The 20,649-nt window shown below is 40.9% G+C and overlaps 1 protein-coding gene across 2 annotated transcripts in view; it reads right to left on the bottom strand.

The window, feature by feature from the left end:
• Window positions 1-778: 778 nt before the first annotated feature.
• LOC121945063 (neurogenic locus notch homolog protein 1-like) overlaps window positions 779-20,649 on the bottom strand; it is a 60,374-nt gene continuing 40,503 nt past the window's right edge. The window contains exons 20-34 of one of the 2 annotated variants that reach the window (XM_042489069.1): window positions 19,589-19,742; window positions 19,274-19,458; window positions 17,827-17,959; window positions 16,718-16,975; window positions 15,930-16,042; window positions 14,436-15,010; window positions 12,773-13,207; window positions 12,494-12,642; window positions 10,012-10,225; window positions 9,610-9,700; window positions 8,806-8,971; window positions 5,361-5,659; window positions 4,438-4,585; window positions 3,727-3,824; window positions 779-3,596 (exon numbers count right to left, since the gene is read on the bottom strand). In XM_042489069.1, coding sequence (XP_042345003.1) covers window positions 2,211-3,596; window positions 3,727-3,824; window positions 4,438-4,585; window positions 5,361-5,659; window positions 8,806-8,971; window positions 9,610-9,700; window positions 10,012-10,225; window positions 12,494-12,642; window positions 12,773-13,207; window positions 14,436-15,010; window positions 15,930-16,042; window positions 16,718-16,975; window positions 17,827-17,959; window positions 19,274-19,458; window positions 19,589-19,742 — 4,404 coding nt within the window. In that variant the 3' untranslated portion in view covers window positions 779-2,210. The remainder of the gene's footprint in view (window positions 3,597-3,726; window positions 3,825-4,437; window positions 4,586-5,360; window positions 5,660-8,805; window positions 8,972-9,609; window positions 9,701-10,011; window positions 10,226-12,493; window positions 12,643-12,772; window positions 13,208-14,435; window positions 15,011-15,929; window positions 16,043-16,717; window positions 16,976-17,826; window positions 17,960-19,273; window positions 19,459-19,588; window positions 19,743-20,649) is intronic. The other variant, XM_042489070.1, reaches the window with a different exon arrangement.

Raw genomic sequence — 20,649 nt, 5'->3', positions numbered from 1 at the left:
AAAATTATGTCCTCAATGTCTTGTTACATTTGTACAACAGTCTAAAAGAAAATTGATTTACATATAAATATATAAAAGAGAGATAAAAAGAAAAAACTCACAATTGATGCGCTGGAACAAGAGGTTTTTGGCACATTTGCAAGAAAAAAAATGACTGTATTGTGTGTTGCTTTATTAACTGACTTTGAGGACATATGTTGTGTCAAAATGTCATTTACACACCCTAATTATTTCACTTTGGACCTCACATGTTGCTTTGTTTAAACACAAGCAGAAGCACAGAAGCAGTTGAAAACTGGGGGTTGCCTGGGACCCAGTATTTAATTTTTGCCCTGGGTATTCTTAACAGGTTAATCTCCCCATGGCAATAAGTCATGCAAAGATTGCTTTATTGAGTTTTGAGTTTATCTATTTCCGCAATATACACAAGCTGTAGAAAGAGAGAAGCAGGAGCTTCATTTAGGGAAGTGTGTTACTCAAAGTAAATACTCACTACCACTAGAGGGAGACACACTAAGTGAAATATTTGTGCTTGGATTGTCAGTGCATTTAAAATTTTATAGTAGTGCAGCAGTTTATAAGACAAAGGTAATTTTTATTTTAAAATCTATTTACATATAAATAATAAATTGTTTCCCACAACTATCAGAGGCATAGGTGTTTAAATTGTGTTTATTGTACTAAATTCATAAATACTTAGCTTATTCCTTGTTTCGCACAGTGTGTATAGAAGAAATTAAACTTGTAAAGTAATTTGAAGGAGAAAAAAACACAGTTCCCATTAATTCAAGACACACAAGTGCCCTTTATTATAACAAGAAACATTTTTACAGATTGAAAATGAAAAGGGGAAATACATTTCTTGCAAATTATAACTTTATAAGAGGAAGGAAACATATTGCAGATATCACAATTTCACTACAACCTAATGTTTTTTTTTTAAAAATGATAACTTTTTTCCAAACTATACCAGGGACCGTCTCACAAAGTATTGAAGCTGAGACAACTAAGAATTTAGCCAACAACAGTTTTAACCAAAGTGTAACAAAAACATTTTTTAATATGCACAAATGGTTGCCTCAGTGGATTTTTATGTGTTACAGAACAGCAAATAAATATGAATTCATAAAACTTCAATATTTATGTATTTTTCCTTTTTATGAGAAAAGAAGTCTCCTAACAATATATCATATCTATTTGTATATATTTCAAATTTATTTATGCATAAGGGACTTAAAATACAAAATATATATTCTGTTCTGTTTGACATTTTAGAGGCTGTTGACCGGTGCGAGACCTATCAAAATTGCATGCTTAAGACATCAGATTTCTTAAACAAAATCTTGCTTACAAGGGAAATGCATAACATATTTACAAAAGGAAGAACACAGCCATAGGCTCAAACTAATAGGAGGGAGAGGGGAAAATGAACTTTCCTTTTTCCCTCTGGACAATGACTTACACTGTGGCCGACGGGCCAGTTCTCAAACACCAACAGATACTCAAGCCTGTCTTAACTGCCAATCTCCAAGATGGCTGTATACTGTACAACATATCACATCTCCACCACGTGAAAGACAATCAAATATAGAAGCACAACATAATGTTGTCGAAATTGATTCAAGAAATGTTCACCTTCATAGAGAGTGTAACTAAGAATCACATGATATTTTAAAAAAAGGGGAAATTGTGAAAACATACAGGATGTGCTCTGTAACATTCACAATTTATCATCAGATTACTAGAATATCTCCCAAACAAACTGAAATAACACTGAAACTTAAAATGTGCTATATAAAATGCCCCATAATCACGAGTTTATTTATAAACAAGATTATACAAAAAACAAAAATATAAACAAAGATTGAGAAATCATATGAAAAAGGCAAAGACTTTAAGTCCTCAAGGAAATAAATACCCAGTGTGTATGCTGCGGCTTCACTGCAGAAAAGAAACTAAAAGCAAAGAGTCTCTCTAAAGGACTTTCTCCGACCCAGCACCATGGATCCCCGAAATTTCTGTAAGCAGGCAATGCGTATAAATAAGGCATTAATAAATAAAAAGAAATGGATGAAACACAGGTGTTGCTGTTAGTATAAAAGCATATAAAAATTATGTTTACAGCTTTGCCCTTTTTCTTTTTTTTTCCACAAAGAGTGCTTTTTTTATAAAAAAATATACAGCAGCTCATCTGGGCGTAAAGATACTTTTTATTTGAACTGTTCGGGTATATGTGCAATCTGAGACTGCATGCTCGTCGGTGGACTTGAAATGCCCTCGGACCAGTCGGACATGTTTGAGTGAGGAGATGAGCTTGACCACTGGTCGGGGGAGCCAGGGGAGGGGGTCAGAAAGGGGTGGTCAGGCACCTGGACCTGATGGTTTGGGGTATTGTCCATGGGGCCTGAATAGCTGTGCTGGGAGGGCGGGGTGAGGAACTGGGTGCTGGGCATTGACTGGCTGATGGAGGAGGGCATGATCTGGGTCTCCTGCGGCAGGATGGTGTGGATGGGGATGCTGGAGTTGCCGGTGCCCTGCTGGAGCTCCGGGGAATTGAGCTCGCCGCTGATGAAGTTCTGGCTGTTGGTGGTGTTTGAGTTCTGGTGCTGCAGCTGGATGCTCTGTTGTTGTTGTTGCTGTTGCTGCTGTTGGAGCTGCTGCAAGTTCTGCATCTGCTGCATCTGCTGCTGCGCCTGCTGCTGCATGATGTGGGGCTGCGGACCCAGTCTAGTGCTCTGGATGCCCTGGTAAGAGATCATCTGAGACAGGCTGGTGGTGGGGTGGCCGTTGTGGAGGGAAGTCATCATCCCGTGCTGCCCTCCTGGGTGCAGGCCTCCCTGAGCGCCTGCAGCTCCTCTCATGGGGTTGAACTGGCCGGGCTGGCTCATGTTGCCATGCATCCTGGACAGCCAATCGCACTGTCCGTTTATGGCGCCCTGGCCTCCAGATCCAGACACGGGCAGATGGGTGAGACGGGGAGGCAGCGGGTCAAACTGCATCCGAGCCAGCTCCTGCTTGTTCGGCATCACCATGTGGTTTACAGACAGGTGTGGGTCACTCATACCCTGCAGGTGGTTCAGAGACACAGACGGCGACTGCTGGAAAGGTGACGTCATCATGGGCGGTGAGGCCACATCAGAGACATAACCGTGTGGAGACTCCAACGAGTCAACAGGAGACAGAACAGCCGAGCTGTCCAGTAGGTTCCCAGACTTCCCGTCCTGCGAGTTCTTCTTCTTCACCTTCATGTCTTTGCCCTCCTTGCAGCCAATGCCCTTGGCGCTGGGCTTGCGTGCCTTTTTGCCCTGGCCTTGACCTTGAGGCTGCGGTTGCTTCATGCCGCCCAGGTAGCCGTTGGGCGAACAGAGAGGGGGCGACAGCGTGGTGCTGAGTGACCCTCCGTGCATGTGAGGACTCCGTACCAGGTTGTAATCATCCATCAGCCGCACAATGTCGTGGTGCATCCTCTCCTGTGCAATGTCTCTGGGCAACCGGTCCATGTGGTCGGTTATTTCTCTGTTGGCAAAGTGGTCCAGTAAGACCTTGGCAGTCTCGTAGCTTCCTTCCCTGGCAGCCAAGAATAGAGGGGTTTCCTCCTGAGGCAGACAGAGAGGAGACAACGCGTTAAGAGATTCACCGACATCCGGGGAATGTTGTTTCGGAAAGATGTTTCGCTATTGTTTTAAAGAACTAAGAGCAGGAAGAGAAAGACAGATCGCTTTTTACCTTGTTGTTTTGCATGTCCTTGTTGGCACCGTTCTTCAAAAGCACAATTGCAGCCTCCACGTTATTTACTGCTGCGGCCCAGTGTAGAGCGGATTTACCTGAAAACAAAAAAAAGGTTATTACATCTATAATGTTCTTTTGATGCTCTTCAAGAATTATCACCCAGCATTAAATTGCATTGTTTTTAAATCTCATGTAAGTAAAGATGTTCCAATACCATTTTTTCCTTCCAGACACAGATATTAATACCTGAACTTGCGTATCGGCCGATACTGAGTTCTAATGAAGTGCTATTGTATTAAAGCTTAGGAGTAAATGATAATTCCTTTACGAAAATTTAGCAAAAAAAGGCAATTGTATTTTTAAATAGCACAGTAACAGTATAAAACAGTAGTGTAACAGCAACTTCTTGTTCCCAAATATTTTCTTCTTTGCTGCTTTAAATAGTAGTTGCCACTGGCTGTAAAGTATAACTTGCTGTGCTGGCGACAGTTGTAGAGTGGAAAAGAAGAATTGATTTTTGGGAAACTGCTGATTTATCTTAACTATAAAGTTTATTAATAAATCACATGCTATTGGATTGGTGTATAGACACTTAAACTCGCCAGTAGCTGATCAGGCATTTAAAGGGGTACTGGGAGGCATTTCCAATACTGGTATTGGTACCAGAACAACTCTACATATAAGTGGCATAAAAAAGAGAGGCGTTACCGAAATCATCGATGGCATTGACGTCAGCATGACAATTTATGAGCTCCTCCACCATGCCCTCCACAGCCAGCCTGGCAGCCAAGATCAGGGGCGTGGTGCCGTCGTGCATGCGGGAGTCCAAGTCTGTGGCACGGTTCCTTATCAGAATCTATAAAAACATAAAGCAGGTTACTAATTTAGAGCTAAACATGATTCTGTTGACTCAAATATTCCAATCCGATCCAAATATATTTATAAATCTAATTTAAAAACAACAACAGTTGACCAAAGCACTGTAGAATTTAAAAAATGTCAAAAACTATAAATAATGATTTTTAAAGAAATGCTAAAAATATGAAAGCACAGTTTCATGATATTCAATGAACAGAAATATAAAACAAAGAAAAGCAGCAAATCCTAAAATTTGAGAAGCTGGAAACAGCTGATGTTTGATGAATGACTTAAACACAGGGTCTCTACTGGTATCAGACTTTCAATTTTTAACATTGAATTTAATGCTTTTAAGACTTTTTAAAGATGATTTTAAACCAAATTCAATCATTTGAATCTTTCTCTCATTCAAGCATTGCAGTTAAGTACAAAAGTAAGTATAGTATAGTTGTGACCCCTGATGAGAAAGTTTCATGTAGAAACATTGCTATTACCTGAGATAAGTAAAGTAACCAAGTAAAACAAGTAAAAGTAAACAGACAAGTATTAAGTTCACTAGTAGCTTGAAAAAAATTACATCATAAATTTGGACTACCATGCAGAAAAACTTGACTCGTTTGACATATAGACCTCACAAATTACAAATTAAGTTTTTAAGACTTTTTAAGGACCTACAGAAACCCTGAAACACTTAAGACAGACCTATCAACTGACTCATCCATTTTTTATTTCTGCACCAATACTTAAAATAAATTTGGCCTGTGATGACCCACCTGGAACACGCCCTGAGCATCAGCCGCCACAGCAGCATGCAGAGGCGTCCTGCCCATGTTGTCCTGGATGTTGGCGTCAGCGCTGGCCTCCAGCAGGCGTTTGGCAGCGTCAGAGCGAGCGTAGCGGGCGGCCAGGTGAAGAGCGGTTTCACCTGTGCGGTCGGTCTGGTTGTGAAGGTTAGCGCCCTGGTAGATGAAGTCGTTGATCACGTTGGCTGAGGCGTCCTCCTCCTCCTCGCTGTTGCCTGTTTCTAAACCTCCCCCACTGCAGGATGCGATCATCAGCGGAGTGAATCCATCTGGACGGAGACGGGAAAAGGAGAGGGGTATATGAAAGACTGCACGGTCAGCACAGGCCCAGTCACCGCCACAGGAGCCCGCACTTCAAAGCAGCAGGCAGATCAAAACAAAGCAACAAACAAATCGAATGAGGATTTGACACTTTTGCCTGAGTTGAATCATGGCGGCTCTCTCCTCTCGATAATGGATTCTGATCAAGGCCTCGGCACAGGAGAAGCTTCAGAGGGAAAAGTGAAGCTGGGGGATAGAGGCCGGGGCTTGCTAAAGCTAGGCTGCTGCAAAACCGAAGCATTAATATCTAACTGTGAGAGGCAGCTCAGTCCGTCGACTTGAATAGGTTTTCTCCTCTTCAAAAGGATAGCAAGCCCCAGATCTCGCAGATTTGGTCGATTCAAGCGCATCGATCCGCAACGGGGGGAAAAAGTGTGCTCTCAAGTTGTTAACCCCGTTACTTTGATTTTTCATAGCTTTTCTTTGGGGAATTTGGCACTTAGGACAAAATTGGGTTTTTGCATTTGATGCCTTCATTGGTTTTTGTAATGTGGAATAGAAAAAAAAACAGAGGCCCATTACTGGTCAAATGATTAATCTGATCAGGAATCAGTGTTTTCCCCCAGGCGCCTGGCTTCCAGCCGGCTGCTTTGAAGAAGATCCTTTACCCCGAGGACACGGGGCTTTATCAACTCCTACATGCACGATTACACACACACACACACACACACACACACACACACACACAGAAAAACGCACTCTTGAAATGCGAAACATTCACTCAGTAAAGGCATGAATCTATCCAGAAACAAACACATACTAGAAAGGTGAAATGTTTGCTCAGGAAATGTGTGAATCGAGTCACACACACACACACACACACAAAGCTTGTGTCCCTTTTAAAAATCTGTTGACCTCTTCTCACTTTTTTTTCTGTGCATGTAAGTTGTTAGCAGTTTTAGGAAAGCACAATTTTTCTTTATTATGTAGTTTCATTTCAGGTATTTTCAGAGGTCTGCAGACTGTAAAGTATTCAATAGTTCACAAGAAAAATGCAACATGAAGATAAAAGTCATAAATAACAGATAGATGTTACTTAACCCTTTGAACCCTAAGAAAATTGTCTTGATTTGTTCCAAAAACAATGGAAGAAGGTAATGTGCAACTTAACAAGAAAAGGCCCCAAAAATTAGCACAAAATTAAGAAAACGTTACAAGAAATTGACCTGAAAATAATAAGAAAAAGAAAAGTAATTTTTTAGTAGTTTTTTTCCCGTAACAAACTTTAAATGTATAATTGTGAGAATTATAAATGTAGTTTTCTGGACATTTTCCCCTACTTTTTTTTAAATATCTAATAATGCCCCCAGTTAATTTTTCGGTAATTTTTCTTGCAATTTGAGGGTGATTTCTTGCCAAGTTGCTCATTGTGTTTTGTTTTTTTTCGTGTTCCTGAGAGAAATCAAACTGACCAGAGGTTTAAATGCTTGTGAAAGGCATCTGAACACTGCATAAAAACATTAATGCCGCCACATTGATTATCAGGTGTTAAAGGGTTTAATACATGTAATCCAGCATAATCAGGAACATGTACTTTTAGTGTTATAAATAGTACCCAAATGCATAATTGAATGGAAAAAAATCCAGAAAAAATCAAAATTATTCAAAATAAATTAGAAAACGAATTAAATGTTTATCAGTAATAGCTGCAAATTCAGTTCATCGATAAATCAACTAATCATTTCACGTGTACTTGTCTGAACTGTTGGGTAGTTTAATTTATAGCAAAATGCCATATTTTATGAACTTGTCTTGTGTTTTCATGCAAAAAAATCCTAATTTGTAAAGTAACTAAAGCTTTTAAATAAATGTTGTAAAGTACAAGTATAAAATGACATTAAAAGAATAGACTTAAGTAAAGTTAAAGTATTTCAAATTTGTACTTTAGTACAGTATTTGAGTAAATGTACTTACTAGTAACAGAAAAATATTTCTCTATCTAATACCTTAGCCCAGGTGGTGACAACAGCTAAAAGGACAGTGGGAACTCTGCTCCCAGACCTGAGCGCTGTATGTGCATGTCGCCTTCAAGAGAAAGTTAGCAGCATAGGGAGAGACACAGCACACCAAAACAACCGTCTGTTAGTCCCTTTGCCATCAGGAACGAGACACAGGACCATAAAGACACGGACTACCAGACGGAGGAAAAGCTTCCTCCCCTGAGCTGCAGCCTCTATCACCCTCCTCCTCCACAGCGCGCACACACACACACACACACACACACACACAGCTATAGCTGCTAATTACTGATTTGAGCACATGCATTTTATATTGTGCAATAACTTAATTAACAATGCACGAATAACCATCTGCTGCCATTTATTTATTGACATTTAAGACGGACTCCATATGATCATTTACTAATCTTGTTCTTATCTTGTCTTAATGTTAAAAATGTAGCTTTAATTTAATGTTCTTATTTTGTTTGGGTTCAAACATAATTCTATTTTTTGAAATAAATCCCATTAGTGCATACACACATTGACAATATGTACATACTAATGAATAAAGAAAAGCAATCAAACAATCAAAAGGCAGAAACAGATGTTGTTAATCAACAAAACATAAAAGGGGACAGAGAAGCAACGAGAAACTGTGTGAGGAAAAGAAAAAAGGAAAAAAACTATATTCAAAATAAGACAAGGAGAAGGTGCAGCAGAAAGGGGGGAGTTAAAATGAATAAATGAAGGGCATGGTCTGTTTGGGTTTCGATGCACTATGAGTTTAGCTGGATGGGTTTGGTTTAGGAAAATCTTTCTATATGCACACACTTTCACACTCCCACATACACATGTCCCCATTTACATGCTTACATTTGTATTTTGTTGTTTATATGCAATGACAATAAAGTGTCTTATGCCTGTAACCATTTCAGGTCACAATTTCTTCCAGAAAGTGATGTCATGCCTGTTTTTCCACACAATTAGAGCAAACATTTTAACATTTCATATCACCATCTATCAACTCTAAAATCCTGGAATATGTCATGTTTTTAAAAAGTCATCCAGAGAGAAAATGAACCAAAATACACCGACCCAGAGCCCAACACTGTTTTCTTTATGGTAAGTGTGTAAATAAGAGTCTAGTCACCCACCTGGTCCCCGCACATTGACGTCCATGCAGTCATTCTCGATCTCGCCCTGAGGGGGTGTGGGAGCAATGGAGGGGATGCGCAGGTCCGCGGCGTCCAGGTGTTGCTGCGTCCACTGGCGGTGGTCCGTCTGGTCGTCCACTTCCAGTATCGCCTGCTCGTCAAACTGCTGGAGGAGGGACAGCAAAAGGTTAGAATCAGAATCAGAATCAGACTGATTACCAAGTAGGTTTTTACTTTTAGTCCATAAATTAGAAGTACAATAAACATAGTGAGAGGAGTAAAAATAAGACTGTTGCACTAAAGAAAAAAGATACAAAATAAAAAAGTTATATTAAAAAACATAAAAAAGAACACTAACATCACAAATATGTAGGACATAGCTGCTTCAGAATAAGAGAGCTGCACCGTTTGGTGCAGGATGTGCAAAAGTTCACACTAAAGCAAATATATGCAATGTGCAGAGGTAAAAGTTGAAAATCTGTGTTAATGTAATGCATATAGACAGTGTCTATGGATTTTGGAGGGGTGGCTAACAAGTCAGTGTCAGTGGGAGACTGAAACTGAGCATGAAAGTTTGAATCAAATCATAATATAAAGGAAAAAAACATTGAAATAGATAATAAAATGATTCAAAAACAATTTTCAAAACATTTTAAAATGTACAGAAAATCGTTTTCTAGTCCAGTATGTCATTTTCAAATTCCAGAAGAAGTTGTTTTCTATGAAATTGCTGATCAAGTTGTAAAAATGAAAATGAAAAATCCTTAAAAGCTCCATTATTGCGTAATATCTCCGTTTCCTTACCCTGAAGCGTTTTGCATCTGAAGGCTCGTCTTCTCCCCACTCATTCTGAGCGTCATCCATGAGTGAAATGTCCGAGGTGTTTTTCAGTGGCCTGTGATGAAGCAGAAAAACCAGTAAAGATCCATCTCCCCTACTGCTTCCATCCCATCCGAGCCACTAATGGTGCAGCAACGCCGAAAAACAAAAGCATTGATTAAATCCATACCCCACCCCTCTGCCCCAACAAGTCAATTAATGCGCACCTAAACCCGCTATATCATTATCATTAATGATCCAGGCGAAACCCCCCTTTCCCAAATTTGTCTGATCACCAGTTACACCCATTCTGACCATCAGAACTAGCCCTGCGCCCGACCCGCAAAGAAACAGGTGACAGCAAGCGCCACTGGCGAATAAACTTACTTTAATCCCACCGAATCCTCTCCGACAGGCTCACGTCTCTTCTTCTTGCTGGTCTCTGTGGTCTTGAAGCCCTCGGGGAGCCAGAGGCGCCCGTGCTCATGGCGGCGCTTTCGGGCAGCCACCATGCCGACTCCGAGGAAGGCCAGTATCCCTACGCCGCCCAAGACCAAGTAGATTGGGAAAGGGTCCTGTGAAGGCTTGGGGTCCACTCCGCCTGATGGGGAAAGGGACAGCATGGTCAAGACGGGGCCGGGGAAGGATGGGACGTGGAGCGGCAGAGGATCGACCAGGACACCCAGGATCAGCCTGAGTGTTCGAGCAGTCCGGCTCTTCTTCGCCCCACGCTTCCCAAATCCAAAACACACCGCAACCAGCAGCGAGCGCCACAAACTGACTGGCGATCCTCACCGTTTGTAAAGCTAGCTTCTACTATCTATTCAGTAATAATCAGAATTGCTAACCACTTTTCATCAAAAAAGGAAAAAAAAGGGATGGGGCGTGATAAAAAAAAAAAAAAGAGAAAAGGGGAGAAAAAAGAACACCACCACCTCCTCTCTCCCTTTTCAACCCAGGGTACCAAGAGACAACTTTACCATTTCTTCTTTAAGAGAAAAAAAGGAGGGGGATTAATGAACTTCAAATTACTGCACGCGCTTTAAGCTGTAAAGACGAAGGATTTATTAGGATTTTCGAGATAACAAAGACTCCCAACTTCTAGCACACTCCCGATCAATTTTTCCCCTTCTCTTTTTTTTCCACTAACGATTTTGAAATGATAAACTCCCCCAACCTAAACCCTTAGAGATGCATTAAGTCCTGGTATTACATTCAGCGAGGTGAAGGTTGCAGCAGCCCCTCACACTGTGGGATGAAGTGTGTGTGTGTGTGTGTGTGTGTGTGTGTGTGTCAGAGTGTGTTATCTGCAGACGTATATGTGTACATGTCTGTGAAAGGAGGAGAGAGGCAGAGACAGAGATGGAGCGTTATATTGTGTGAGTGAGTAGGGGGTTGGATGAGTTGATTTGCAGCAATTAACCATTTTGGAGCCTGAAGCCAGTGGATTTACACACAGAGGGGAGGATTGATTGTTTAGGCCATGAGATTCACAATTGCATTTGTTCACCGCTGCATAACAAATACACAATCAAAGAGTGGTAGGGTTAGGACCCGACCAGAGGGCTCGGCGGGTACGTTCAGTTTGGGTGTGTGTGGAGGAGCACGTGTCTTAACCACTTGTGCATGTGTGTTTTGGACACTAAAGCAAGCCGTTAACTGATAATACCAGTTGTTTTGCATCTTTTAGTCTATTAGAGCAAAATGTCTTTTATCTTACATTATAGGCTTACAAACATTAAACAAAATGTACTTGTTGGAAAATTGAGCATCTGACTAATTTTTGCAGCCAGCCTCAAGTGGCCATTAGAGGAACTGCAGTGTTCGGCACTTCTACATTGGCTTACTTTTTCAGCTTTGGAGGTTGCCAAAAAACTTAATAGTTACATTAACAAATTTAGTTTTATATTTTTAATATTATTGTAATATCATTAAACTATAAAGTTTTTTGGCAACCTCCAAAGCTGAAAAAGTAAGCCAATGTAGAAGTGCCGAACACTGCAGTTCCTCTAATGGCCACTTGAGGCTGGCTGCAAAAATTAGTCAGATGCTCAATTTTCCAACAAGTACATTTTGTTTAATGTTTTTAAGCCTGTTTTTCACTAGCCAAAATCTGCATTAGCATTATTACAGTTGACCATGGCTATAAATGCACCGTGCTAATCGAGCTAGCAGCTATTATTAGGGTTATCTGCACCTGCTTGTCCAAATATGGTCACTTCTGGCTCCAAAAATCCAAAATGGGTGGACATGTCCATTATTTTTATACAGTCTATAGTGTATGAAGTTAAATGAGGCTGCCGATATTCAATACTTTCATTTTTGTCAACAAATAAATGAAGACCAAAACCAACAATGTGTTAGTTTGTCTCTCAATAGTAATTTTAAAATTACATGAAGTTTTGGAAGTAAAATTGCGTTTGTGGGGGACTATCATCAGCAGTGTATGAATACACATTTGGTGCCCTGGTGAGTGTTTCCCATACTAAGGCGGTGTATGTGAGATTGACCCAAAATAAACTGTAGTCTCATCATGATGAAGGTCATCCAGTGCAACATGCGGCTCACAGTGTTTAAAAGTGCAGATTACCACACAATGACTTGAAGTCCACGATGATGAATTACACAAGTTTCAGAAATCTGCTTATGAATTCTTATACCATAAAGAAATGACAAAGAAACCAATGGATGCTGGCAATCATTGGGAAAATGCATTAAAAAATCTACATCTGCAAAAATATATTCAGAATTTGTATTTGTGGAGTTAAAACCTGCAAACACATCAGTATGGTCCTTCAGCTGCGGTATTATATGTACAGTATATACATGTTTTCTTCGAGTCCTGCAGACTTGAATGAAATGTACTCACTGAAAACAGCTTCAATGGTGTAGGGGACATCCAGCGTGCCGCTGGAGGCCAAAGCCCCGAGGAAAGCTGCGGCATCATTGGTGCTCTGGAAACACTCAGTGGACTGCTGGAAGCACTGCCGGTTATCCACCTCCAAGTGAACGACTGAACTGTAGAGAGAAGAGAAGCACATACAGAGGTCATGTTGAAAGAAAAGACTGAGTATGGTTCATATTTTGGAGCATGAATCATTAAAAACTGTGCTACGGTTAAAAAATGAAATATTTTTGTATTGCTCACCCTTTGATCTGCAGGTGATCCAGCTCCCTCCTCGTTCTCCTGCGCTCGTCTGCCACATCATACAGGCTCCTCCTCACCACGCTCAGCACCTTGCCAGGAACTTCTGACCACGAATCCACTGAACGTTTAACGTTGTACTTCTTCAGCTCGTGTTCGTTCCCGTAGTACGGGTACACCATCATCTCACCCTTGGCGTCCTTCCTGAATATCACGTTGGTGCGGAGGACGCGGCTCAGCTCGCGCAGGAAGCCGAAGGAGTTGTTGAGGAGCTGCTCAGGCGTGATGTGGACCACCAGGACCAACTGGCCCACGGCGAGCTTCTCGGGCATGTTGTTGGCACAGTCCAGGCCGTCCCACTCGCACTCAGCGTTGTTGCAGCCCTGGTCACAGTGGCCATCAGCGTAGTGGTCCTTGCAGTACTGGTCGTACAGAGGACTGAAGAAAAAAGATCGAGTTACAGGTACGGTTATTTGAATGTTATGTTTATCACGTGGCGCATCATGAGTGCTCATACACCTTTTTAGCACCAAACATTAATTTATATGTTGTGACGCTTTAGAGAGGTTAATGAAAGGTTAGGGTCTCCAAAAATGAAGCACAGAATCACAACTACAGGCTGAAAAGGAGTCATGAAAAAACAGAATCTAAATAGTGTATGGACTCTGTAATGTTTCATGACTCTGGTTAAAATAAATATTTATAACGTTGTTTTGATTTCTCTCTTCAATGCTCATTTTTATATCTTATTGTGTTCTATTATATTGCCCATTTTATTGTTTTGCTTTAATGACTTGACCTGGCCACAACTGCTTGTGACTGTGCAGTGATATTAAAGCTAAAAGTTGGATGATTGGATGATTTTAAAGGGTAACTTTGGTATTTTTCAACCTAGACCAAATTTCTTTTTTTTTAGTGTCTAAGTGACAGCTAGGTACAGCAATTTTTTAAATTGGTCCAGTATAGAGTGCAAGCATGGCAACCAGTGGCCGCAAAACAGGTTAAAAAAGTTTAAATTAACTCTAATGTTATAGTCATTAAATACACTTAATTCAAAGTCAGAGGAAACAAAACAAATCTCACAAAAGCGATCTTGGTATGTCTGTCCACTTTTTCAGCAATCACAAACTCTGGTTTGTTTAAAATAAACCCTTAATTAACCCAGTTAGGTGTCAACATATACTGTTTTTATACATGCAAAAATTATTGTTTATTATATGGAGTCTATTGGTTTTGTTGATGGCGACTTCAAGGATGTTTCTGGTTAAAAAAAGGATCTTGCTCTTTAACAAAAAGGTTTATCTCTGTAAGGATCCTGTCCATAATGTTGTCAGACACTTTAAATTTTATAAATTTTAAATCTTTAAGTGGACAGTGCACTATTGCTCGAAGTGGATACATTGCAACTTTTTTCCCTGGTGACAGGGAAAACAGGGTTTTCAAGAAGTAAAAATCCAAAAATTTCAAACTGTGTCTGGAAATTCACTATTTCCAAACCAAATTCTAAATGAAAATTTTTTGGTTTGTTTTAATCTGCTTTGGCTCGTCTTTGGCTCTTAGTGCCATCTGACCAGCAGCATCCCAGTTCCTGATCACAGAAATGTCACTGAACTGGTTTTAAATTCTAATTTGAATCTTGTGATTCATTGTTACAAACAGCACTCACTTGCACTGTCCCTCCAGATTTTGGCAGTCAAACCCGTCGTAAAGACATCCGGCGTTGTCGCATTGTGAATCACACTTTCCGTCGTTGAAGTATCTCCAGCACTGCAGCGAGGCCGAGCAGTTCTTCCACGGGTCGTTGAAGTTGAGCGAGCAGTCTCCGTTGTCCCAGCCGCACGCGTGTTTGTTACAGAGCACGTCGCAGAACTTGTTGTGCTTTGCTTCCTCGCACTGCGGGATGTCGCAGGCGACGTCCACCTCGGTCGGTGGCGGTGTGATGTCAGTGCCGAACCCCCCCTGGAAGCTGTAATCTAGGATGTGGCATCGGAGTCCGTTGAAGTTTGTGGGGCAGACGCAGTGGTAGAACGGCGCCTCAGAGGTGTATTCACACGTGCCACCGTTGTAGCAGGGGTTGGAGTTACAGGGGCTGTCGGTGGGATACTGGCACTCGGGCCCCGTGAAGGACGGCGTGCACAGACACTTGGGACTTTTATGGCCAGAAATGCAGGTGCCTCCATTGCGGCAGTGGAGGCTGCCGCAGGCCTGAGCGTCATATTCACATGTGGAGCCAGTAAATCCCTGGGCGAAAAATAAGAAAAAAAAGATTTTAAATAGGGTTACAATTTTATTTCAGCAAATACTTCAGCTCTTATTATTTAAATTTTCTATTTGAACAAAAATCTTAAATTATCTGCGTTCAATTTGACTATTAAATAGCTTTGCTCTTGCAAAATGATGTCGGGTAGAACTTGTTTTGGTGAAACGTTTGCGTTAAAACCACAAATTCTCAGCAAAAGAAACATTTCACAAAAAACAGACATATACTACTGTGTTATTCAATATTTTGTGATAAAACAAGAAAAACATAATTCGACTATTAACCTCGACTATTCTTTAGCTCTGGAGGAGCTCATTGGAGCCATTAAAAAAATATCACAGGAGCTCGTGTGAAGTGGATCAGTACATTTGTGAAGTCACTGTCACTGATGCATGCGGCTGCCAGAGTTAAAGGATGTGGCAAGTCAACTGCAATGGCTGTGTCAGGATCAATGGATCAACATCAGTCAAGAGAGTCCTGCGAGACAGAGTTTATTTGTTCATAGATCTTAACACCAAAGAACAAAGCAGGCATGCCTCATTGCATGATCCAAATCTTCGACAAAACACCCATTTTCAGCATAAAGATTGTTAGTCTGGAGGTTGTTTTTGTTGTTTACCGTAAGGGGAACAGCATCTTGCAGATAACGGGAGGAGGGCACGATGCCAGCCTAAATAGCTGGCCAGTGACAGGTTTAAAGCTACAGTCTATGTACAGTGAGTTAGATGAGGCCTTAGAGAATAAAAGCATGATCCCAGCCTCTCATATAGTTTGGTGAGGTTTAGGTATGTAGCAGTTCCAGTAAAGGTTTGAGTTATCCTTTAATACAACGTCCTGACAAGTGACAAAGATCTGTGTGTGTGTGTGTGTGTGTGTGTGTGTGTGTGTGTGTGTACTCACAGGAGGACATTTGCAGATGAAGCCATTTGGGGTGTTGCTGGCTACAGCGCAGGTTCCTCCATTGCGACACGGCTTTCCCTTACATCCATCAAACACTGTGTCACAGCGTTGACCTACAGACAAATCAAACACAGAAAATGTTAATCACCTTATGTAATTATCGAAGAAATACCCTCATATTTTCCACCTTGATTTAAATTTAGGGCAGCAACTTATCATTTTTTTCCAGTATCGATTTATCTGCTAGCTATTCTTCCATTAGTAATTTGGGCCAACGAAATTTGAGAAAATAGATGTGCCTATTTCAGTTCTTAAAAGTTGTGTTTTGTCCAACAAACTGTTCAAAACTTAAATAAATAAACATGAAAAAGGTGCAAAATTTTAACAAGAGCAATATATGAGAAGCTAGAACCAGAGAAAGGTTTGTATGTTTGCTTGAAAAATGACTTTCTGTGAGTTTTTCCATCATTTTCCATCAGTCCTAATGGATCAACTGACTAATGTTTCATCTTTATTTCAGGGACATGAATATAAGGACAAAACCTTAACAAAGGAATTTCAAACATAACTTCCTGAGTTGGAAATTATTAAAAACTAATTGTAATCCCACAATAAAATGAACACAGGCCTGACTTTTATGTAGGAAATCAAATGCAAGAATTCAACTTTTACTCGGACATGGACTGTGAATCTAAACAAATACATCAGAGGCAGCGCACATTAAATTTCTCCCTCATTCTCTGAACCGACGCAAAAGAGCAGAAATGTTTCCCCTGATGTCTGTTTACCTGTGTATCCCGTGCGACACTCGCAGCGGTAGTTGTTGGTGAGCTGGATGCAGCTGTGTGTTCCTCGTGGGTCGCAGGGGTTGGACAGACACTCGTTGACGTCTCCCTCGCAGCGCTCCCCTACGTATCCCGCAGAGCAGATGCAGTGGTAGCCTCCGACTCGGTCCACACACTTCCCTTTGTTGAAACACTTGGGCTCTTTGGTGACCGGGTCGGTGAACGGGTTGCAGTCGTCGATGTTGATCTCACAGTGCACACCTGAGGGAGGGGACATTGGGGAAGAGGGACGAGTCATGTCAGCTTTTTAATAGTTTTGGCCTGAAGTTTAACAAACAGAAAAGTCAGAAAAGAAACGAAACACAGAAATGCCCTTTAAAAGGGTTTCAAATAAGCTGATTTTCAATGGTATCCTTTTTCCGCAAAGTAAAACGCTTTAGGTTAAAATAGGGCATGACACAATAAGGGATTATTATATATTATAGTAATATTTTCAAAAGTTCCAAATATTGAATGATCAAAAAAAGTCATAAAACAAAAACCACGAGCCTTAAAAATCATATAATTAAAAAAAGATCTATTTTACGGTGAATTTTCCATTAACTTGATCTCAAGTCAAGTCAAGTCAATTTTATTTATAGAGCCCATTATCAAAAAACATGGTTTGCCTCAGTGGGCTGTACAGTTTACGACATCCCTCTGCCTTTAGACCCTCACATCACCCAGGGAAAAACTCCCGAAAAAGAAACCCTGTAACGGCGAAAAATAAAGGAAGAAACCTCAGGAAGAGCGGTAGAGGATGGTAAAGGATCTCAAAGCTGCTGACAACTTTAAATTTCTTCTTTTATTTCTAACAACATGTCGGCTTTTTTGGGATACACCAAACTCCGCTGGCACTTTGGGCTGACCTACAACACACACTCCCTTCATGTGTGAGAGAAAAATCAATGGCGTATTTGACAAGAAGAGGAAAGGATGGAGGCAAGACGGGAGGAGGAGTTTTGCAGACATGCCCTGGCGGCTGTTAAGCCCTAATTAATGAAGCGTGGAGACAAGAGGGAGCGGATGGAGAGGCAGAGCGGTGTGGAGGAGTGTGCGTGGGGTCTGCTGACCTTGGGTTCCCCGGGGACAGGAGCATTTGTAGGTATTGATCAGGTCAATGCAGGTGCCCCCGTTCTGGCACGGCTGGGAGAAACATTCATTGATCTCGTCAGAGCAGTTGGTCCCCACGTATCCTGGCATGCACTGAGAGAGAAGAAGAAGAAGAGACAAGAAGGAGAAGAAGAAGAAGAAGGAGGAAGAAAAGGAAGGCCGAGGGAGAAGAGAGAGGAAAGTTTAATCAATGTCTGACATGAAAGAAAGATGTTTTTTGTTTACCTGGCTGTTTTCTGGCCTCCATCCTGCCAAGGCCAGCAGATCCTTTCTTCCAGAGGAGATTAACATAACCAAACTGTTTGTCTTCTATTTATATCCAGGCCTCTTCATTAAGGCTGCCTGCTGCTGTTTTAGCTGAAAGGGTGTCTGCTGTACACCCGGGCATTCAAAACTCATTCATGGAACAAAAATTGAGTTTTTATATTTGAAAAAAAAGTTAAATGACGTGTGCAATTTGTCAAAGATTATGTGATGAGACCTTTGAGAAGTCAGGTGGAGTGGCATTTAGGACTCAATTTGCAATTAAAATCGACATTAAATTAAAACCTGATTGGGCTGATTTTCATTGGAAAAATGTCACCTCACAAATTTATGTTTAATTATATATCCACACATTACTATGAAAGGCAAAATAACATCTAACTGTAAATAAATCTTTTAAATACTTAGTTGAGTTTGTAAATCTTATGACTCTATTAGGATCTGCTGCAAGTAAATCATAATAAAATACTGCAATAAGTTTATTTCTGAAGTGGCATTTTGCATTAAAAGAATATTTCAGCCGGCAAATGACTTTGTATATAAATTACTCAGCATGTGTTACCTTGAATTTGCAAACAAATCTTTGTTTTTCTTGCATGCCTCCATGATAAACGGAGAATCACAAAAAAGACAAACATTCTTCATGAAGTGAAGTCACAGGGGTCCATGTTTAACAGCAGCAAAACTGTATCAAAACATCTGTTTACAAATTCTCATACAACACATGCAGCACAATCCAGGTCTCATTTATCCAATTATATGTTCAGTGGTTTTTTAATACATGTATTTTTGCTTTTAAAACACAGCGTGGCCTAAACGGCTCCACTTTAGCAGAGTTCAAATGTACGTGCGTGCCGATGCATGCTTATGGGTCAGTGAAAATGCATGTGTTTGGATTGTGTGAGAGTTGTAACTGATGTTTTGATATAGTTTTGCTGTTGTTATACTTGGTCCATCATGACGTCAATTCATAAAGAATTTTCTTAGTTTTTGAATTCTCATTCACTTCGGAGGCACGTGAAAAAGTTTTCTTTCGTTATTCAAGGTAACTGGAGGTAAGTGATTAATATATAAGTGGTCATTTTGTGTGAAGTGTTCCTTTAACATACAAACTGTATGGATAGATTACTTTAGGGCTGTTACCTTGCAGGTGTATCCGCCCAAAAAGTCGGTACAGGTGGCTCCGTTCTGGCAGGGGTTTGGAGTGCATTCGTCCACCTGCTCCTCACAGTAACTGCCAGTATATCCGACCTGGCAGTGGCAGTAGTGAACGTTTCCTGCGTCCAGACATTGACCCGAGTTACGACACAGGTGGGCGACATCGACACCTACACACAGAGGATGAGATCGAGGGCTTTAAATTTTCACAAACATGCTTAGTCAGACTCAGCATAAGATATTGTGATATGATAAACAAAAAAACCACATTTGGCTAAAGCCATGCACCTCCCATCTTACCTCTCTGTTTGGCTGCCACCTCACAGGAGACACTTGGGACGTCGCAATAAAGACCCGTCCAGCCCGTTTCGCACGCGCACGTGTAGGTGGTCCCACGCTGCCAGCAGGTTCCTCCGTTCTTACAGGGTGACGAGTCGCACCAGCGTACCAGGTTCTGAAGGGTGCAAACACTCAGTTATCTAATCAGTAGTTTATTTTGACCAAAAATCCCCAAAAAGCTTTGATTTGGTGATCTAGTAAAAAGAAGTATAAAAGAAAGAATTTAAAAATGTATTTTTTATAATGAGGATTTAAATCCTAACTACACAATAGAGTACTGGAATCAAAGGCTGAGAAACAACAACTATACATTAAGTATTCAAGACATCTAACAGCCTTTTCACAACTATATTTTTTTTTTTGCTCTGGTTTGAATTGGGGCCACGTTTGTCACAATGTTATCTATCGCTTCAAGTTTGGTTTGTTTTCACATGGCAGCTTTTACAAGCGCACCAAAATCTGTTCTTTTTGATCAGTATTTCCAAGCAGGAAAACTCCCGCAAGAATGAGAAGATAAGACTGATGTCCTACTCCAAAAATAGATTAACGCCCCACTTTACAATTTCATGATGGAAGAACAACTACACTGGTCAATTTTGGCCCTGGTCTTCACTCATTACATAATATGCATCTATCACTTTAGGCAAATGATACACTTTGAAAAATGAGGTGCAGCTGCAGCTGGAAAATAATGTGTTTCATCCCTGAAGTTTCCAAAAGAGCATATTAAGACAGTTTGGGAGGAGGCATGCATTAATCTGTGACAATGTGACATCAGCCAGAAAAAAATCATTTTTTTAAAAACAAAAATGTGGGTGTTTTTCCCTTTATTTTGACAGAGCAGTTTTAAGAGTGAAATGGGGAGAGAGGGGATGGCACGCAGCAAAGGGCCGCAGGTTGAACTCAAACCCAAGGACACAGTTTTTTGTACATGGGGCCGAAAATAATTTCAAAGGTCCATCAGGTGTGCCCGTCGTCTTCAACACACAGTGTTTACACTGATGTAAACAGAGACGGCAGGC

This window comes from Plectropomus leopardus, chromosome 6 (genome assembly GCF_008729295.1).
Source record: "Plectropomus leopardus isolate mb chromosome 6, YSFRI_Pleo_2.0, whole genome shotgun sequence".
NCBI lineage: Eukaryota > Metazoa > Chordata > Actinopteri > Perciformes > Serranidae > Plectropomus > Plectropomus leopardus.
This window is presented reverse-complemented; position numbering and strand designations above follow the sequence as displayed.